Source organism: Salvelinus sp. IW2-2015, unplaced genomic scaffold, assembly GCF_002910315.2.
Source record: "Salvelinus sp. IW2-2015 unplaced genomic scaffold, ASM291031v2 Un_scaffold4828, whole genome shotgun sequence".
In the NCBI taxonomy this organism is placed as follows: Eukaryota; Metazoa; Chordata; class Actinopteri; order Salmoniformes; family Salmonidae; genus Salvelinus; species Salvelinus sp. IW2-2015.
Window position 1 is genome coordinate 29,217 of NW_019946097.1, and position 5,839 is coordinate 35,055.

General features: G+C 43.1%; 1 protein-coding gene across 1 annotated transcript; it reads right to left on the reverse strand.

Annotated features, from left to right (window-relative positions):
* Positions 1–248: 248 nt before the first annotated feature.
* LOC112077691 (B-cell lymphoma/leukemia 11B-like) lies at positions 249–5,833 on the reverse strand. Its single transcript, XM_024144170.1, has 3 exons — positions 5,288–5,833; positions 4,302–5,117; positions 249–4,061 (listed from the first exon to the last, which is right to left on the reverse strand). Exons 1-3 carry the CDS (start codon positions 5,825–5,827, stop codon positions 3,441–3,443), a joined length of 1,977 nt encoding a protein of 658 aa, XP_023999938.1. The 5' UTR covers positions 5,828–5,833; the 3' UTR covers positions 249–3,440.
* Between the last annotated feature and the right edge of the window lie 6 nt (positions 5,834–5,839).

Genomic DNA, 5,839 nt, shown 5'->3' on the forward strand with positions numbered 1-5,839 from the left:
AACTGCCTTGCTCAGGGGTAGAACGACAGATTTTTACCTTGTCAGCTCGGCGATTCGATCCAGAAACCTTTGGGTTACTAGTCCAAATGATGTTTACTGAATTGAGTTAAAGTGAGCTAGCCATACAGACCCGCCTTACTAACCTAAGTTATCAACTATGTTTTTTTGAAGCGTTTGTAGTAATGTTGGTAATGTAAGATGTGATCATGTCAGCAGTAATGGTGATTAGTCACATTGATAAAACGTCAGATAGGGCAACTGAAACTTTTATTGGACTTGGTGACTTTCTTTTCAGCACATTACAAAAATACATATATATTCAAAGCAGCTGATCTGTAACATTACTGCTGCTTTGGACAATAATGCAGTCCATCAAAAAACAAGAAAAATATTATTTTTTACAAATAGCAAAAAGTTGTGAAAGTTGAAAATGTGTTAAAATGTCATGTTAAGTGCCATCACAATCATTTCTACCAACCAGGAGAAGAAATGTTGTCCATGAATGTCTCCTAATATACATGTTATGAAAAGCATTTCTCCCAGAATCCATTGTTAAAAATACCAATCTCAAAATTCCTCTGATATTCTGGATGATTTCAAAACATTTTCAAATTTTTTTTATTGTATTTTTTAACATACATCTAAGGATAGCTTTACCAACAAACAAAATAACAATTTTAAACATTGACAAAAAGCAACACCATTTGAATCGACTCACAATTGGATTCGGACTGTGAACATAGGTTATAACAGAATGTTGGCACCTCTTAAAAAAAAAGAAACATCTGCATCACTTGTCAATATTACAAATACACTGGCTATTGTCATACAGCGAGCAAGAAATCATACTTAACTAGTCATAAGAATCTATTTTAAAATCCCTCCACCATGATAATCATAGAAAACTGCTCGCTATGGCACTCAAAACATTGAAGAAAAGAATACTTTGTTATTTCAAAACACAGAGGATTTCATCATTAACATACTTCAAACACTGTAAACTTTATTCTGAGACCGAATGTCCTTGTACTAATTGACTTGTTCTGTTCTGCTGTCTGTCTTCCTGGTTTCTCCTATCCACTGTCTCAATGCTATAAAATAAACTCCAGAAAAGGCATATTTTAATGGTTTTATATGAAACTTGTTCAAAATTGAGAATTGTAGCTTTCTCCTCTCCACTTTCTCAATGCAAATATAACATAACTACATTCACATTTCAATAGTTATTATCAAACTTGTTTTGAAGTGAGAATTGTAGAACTATGTGTAGGAATACCGTAAATATTCACTCTTTTTTGTAGTTCAAAATCTGATTTCTGTCAACAAGCTGATAGTAAATAGGAAGCACACCCATGTCCAATTGGCTAAAAACACACAGCAAATGTAAAGCAGGTATGTGAGGTGATATGTTTGAGGTGAGATAATTTACTCTGTTGGAGATGATTGTATTAAGGGATGATGTGGCCTAAATCTTCCCTACTATTGGTCCGTTCTCTCTCTGATGTCACTGGTATTAGATTTGACAAGCAGATATGCATTTGGGTTTAAATAGACTTTTCATATGCTTTACATTTTGTTTGAATTACTTTGATCCTTGTGCGGATCTCTCTCTCTCTCGTTCCCTCTATTTCTCTCTTTCTTTCTTTCCTCTCTCGCTCTCTTTCTCTCTCTCTTTTCTCTATTTCAGTCTTTCATGTTCTACCTCAAGAATGATCCAATCAGATCTCAAGGTCGTGTGGCCATCGTCCTAACAGCTGTGCTGGACATTTTGAACATAATTCAATGTAACTCAAAAGCTTTTTTTTTTAGATACATCCCAGGATGAACCGTCCTCATTCCTCACAGCTGAAAATCCCAAATTGTAAATCTGTTATTGGGTGTTAAACCCCCATATCACTTTGAGAAGCAACATTAACAACCCCCACTTTTTATTTTTCAAAGCTGCTCTACTAATACATGAGTGTTGAGTTAGTGAGGTGTGAAAGCAGGCAGATTGAGGCTTAGAGCACACAGTGGAAGAAACACAGGCGTTGATATGAAATACATTTTGATACTGGTTTAGCTGAATCCTGAGGGGATCAGAACTCACCCAGGTCGAACAGAACATTACTGTTCTAGAATTCACCAGACGGAACAATGGAATGATTCTAGAAGTGGAATGTACTGTACGATGTAGAATGTTGAAAAGTTTAACTTCACTAATTGCCTTTGATTAAGCTTCATCAAGTGTCAAGAGGGAGTAACGACCTTGCCACTATGTTGTTCAAATGTAAACAGTATGACCATAGGAAGGAAGCACTATTGAAAGGACCTGTATTGCAATAATCTGGTAAAATTAGTTTTAAAACAACAAAAATGTAGCTATATTATTCAGTACGTAGACAACTCAAGCAGCTAGTCTTTTGATTGATTTATAGTGGCCATTCTGAATGTAAAATACAGGGCTGGTATTATAGATCAAAGAAAAACAAATATTTAGGTAATGTTTGAAGAATAAAAAAAAGGCCTCCCAAAACATCCACAAATAAACGTGTATATAACTGTACTCCTTTCCACAGTTACTACAGCAAATGAACTGATGTATGTCAAATATCCTATGGCGATTTAATCCTGCATCTAAGGAATGTTAGTCAATGTGTGCAACCGCTATTTACATCCCCTGCTCATATTGGGAACATACGGCTGGATTACATCATTATAATAATTGCATTTAGACATTGTATAACACATGCTGATATTTATAAAAAATTATCATTTTGTTTGTATAAAATTGTCTGTAACCTCTTCAGATTTTTAAAACAACAACATTTGGGATTTTTTTTATTTCTAAAATGATAATTAATATTTTATTGTCATATTGACATTCAGTGCGTTGTGTCACATACGAGGAGATGGATTGTAGTCCTCTGTTGACCTAAAAGGGTAATGATAAGACAGTTTAAAAATAAATAATTGCTATCATAATTTTTAGAAGTTGACCTCTTCGCATTAATTTAGTCAGTTAACAATTAAAATCATATTTCTAATCAAGTGTGATCTGTTTCCAGTAATGGATTTTTTTTTACTGCGCATGCCCAATATCTTTACAAAACTCCCATAAATACAGACATTATTGCACAGTAGAAAAGCTCCAGGGATTCCTAAATGATAAAATCCTCAGATAGATCAATAGTTGGCGGGAAACAAAGCGCTTCTAGAACAATCCCACATTCCATGTTTTCCTTTGTTTATGTTTCTCAGGTGGCAGTTTCTGTGACAAAAAGAACCAACAAAAACAGAATAACATACATCAAATTGTCCCAAAATATTCAAGAGGAGAAAGATTATCCAGCCAAACCCCGTGTTGAAGTCCTGTATGTGTTCATTCAGAAGGAGTCTGTTGTGTTAGCCTAGCCTAGCCTAGCCTGTAGCCTTAAGCTTTAGCTTTAGCCTAGCGTAACCTAGCCTCTCTCAGCCTCCTCCAGTTTAACGTCGCTGGCCATCAAGTGTTCCCCGTGCCACTTCTTCATGTGTTTCTCCAGGGTGCTGTAGACGCTGAAGGGCATGTGGCAGATATCACAGCGGTACACCTCCTTCCCAAACTGCCCGTGGGTCTTCATGTGGCGAGTTAGCTTGGAGCTCTGGGCGCAGGCGTAGCTGCACAGGTCACACTTGTAGGGCCTCTCTCCCGTGTGGCTGCGCCGGTGCACCGTCAGGTTGCTGCAGTTCTTGAATATCTTCCCGCAGTACTCGCAGGTGTCGCTCCGTCTGCTCTCCTTACTAGGGGGTCGACCCGGCCCGGGACCCCGCAGGAGGTGAGGGGTGGAGCTGCCGCTGCGGCCCGATGCGCCCACTCCCTCCAGGAATTCCCCAGGAGAGGTGGAGAAGCGGAGGGAACCTGTCTCGGAGGAGGAGTGCTCTGAGGAAGTGGCGAAGGGGGACTGGTGGGCGTCACTGAAGCCATGGAGGAAGGGTTCTCTGATGAAGTGGCGTGAGGCGGCGTAGCCGGCCAGGAGCTGGGAATACATGTTCTCTGGGGAGATGAGGGTCGGAGCCGCGGGGAGCTCCAACTCCTTCTCCACCTTCACATCAAATAGAATGAAATTAAAGTTTATTTACACTGAATTTAACAAATCTAAACCCAGTAAAACAATACAACTAGATAAGAGAAAAATGATGTACTTCTTTCAGCAGTCTAAAAGTCTGTTTTATAGTATTGGAACAGTTGTGTAAACGACAAACATAAGAAAACATAAAAACACAACAAGTTATTTAAGAAGAATATAAGTGACTTAAAGGAGTAGCTAAAAGGGGGTTCTCACCTTGATTCTCTTGTTGGAGGGGTTGGGGCTGGTGATGGGGGTGGGCCGGCGGTGGAACAGTCCAGAGAAAGAGTCTTCAGACCCACTAATTCTTCCGTTCATCAAGGGCCTCTCCTCTCTTTCAATCTCTCTCTCTCTGTCCATCGCTCTGTCCATCGCCCTGTCCAACGCTCGCTCTCTGTCCCTCTCAATCTCCATCTCCCCCCTCCCTGCATCTCCCCCCTCTCTCGACTCTCTATTAGGCTGCCTCTCCCTGTCCAGACTCATGGTCTTCTTGGAAGGGGCCAGCCTCAGATGATTGTCCAGGTGGTTGTATGGGTGCATGATACCCACCCCTCCGCTCTCCGTCACTCTATCCCCACCATGAGGCTTCTCGTCTGGGGAAGGCCTCGACCCGTTYTCCMTGTTCYTGTGGAACTCTGAGTCCATGSTCAGGTTAGACTCAGGCCTACTTAGGCCGTTCCTCATCTCCTCCTCATCCTCMATTTCMTCCTCCTCTTCTTCCTCTTCCTCYTCCTCTTCCTCCTCCTCGWTGTCCATCCCCATTYTTCCCTCCCCCTCTCTGCTCTTCYCCTCCCCCTCTCCTMCCTCTCCTCTGTTCCCCTGTTCAGGGGAGCTCCCCATGGAGCCTGRCTTATGTATGTGTGTCTTCATGTGTCTCTTCAGCTTGGAGGCTTGAGAACAGGCATGGKCACACAGATGACACTTGTAGGGCCTCTCTCCTGTGTGACTCCGTCTGTGGACTATCAGGTTGCTCTGGAACTTGAAGGTCTTCCCACAGAACTCACAGGACTTGGACTTGGCTTGGACCTGGACCTGAATGAATGAATGTATGTATGAATGAATGAATGAATGAATTCTTTATTGTCCCATAAGGAAAATGTCTTTGCAACATCACAGGCATTTCTGGAATACATATAACCCATTACAATACATACAACATTTCACTTATATATAGCATATATCCCAGGACACACTGCACATACCTGGTTCTGACCCTGGGGAGGAGTGTTGGCGTTTCCCTGAGGCGTGGGGGGCTGTGGGGGGTAGGTGAGGAACGGTGGGTGCTTGGAGCCTGGCTGGAAGAGGGTTGGACTCAGCAGGCGGTGCATGGGGGGCACCCGGGTGGGCGAGAGAGGAGGTGTAGGGCCTCCGTTGTTAGTATTGTTGCCAACCGCCAGCTCTCTGAGCCTTCTGGAGAAGTCCATGGAAGGAGGTTCCATTGGGGTCAGACGCATCACCCTCTCAAAGGCACTGGGGTGCTGGAAGAGCAGGGACCCCATCTCCTCTGGCCCCAGGCGCTCCAGGAGGTGTCTGGGGGGCGGGGGTCTGACGAAGGGTGGGGTGGCAGGGAGCCGGGTGTCCAGATAGCCCGGAGGGGGACGGGGGTGGTGTGGGTGTTGGGGATGGTGTGGGTGGTGCTCCCTGAGTAGTGGCGCCGCCATCCGGAGGAGGTGGAAGGGGTTGGAGGTGTCCCCTAGAAACGTTGGTAAGGGAGAACGGGGGAGGGAGTCTCCACCACCCATGGGAGGGGGGAG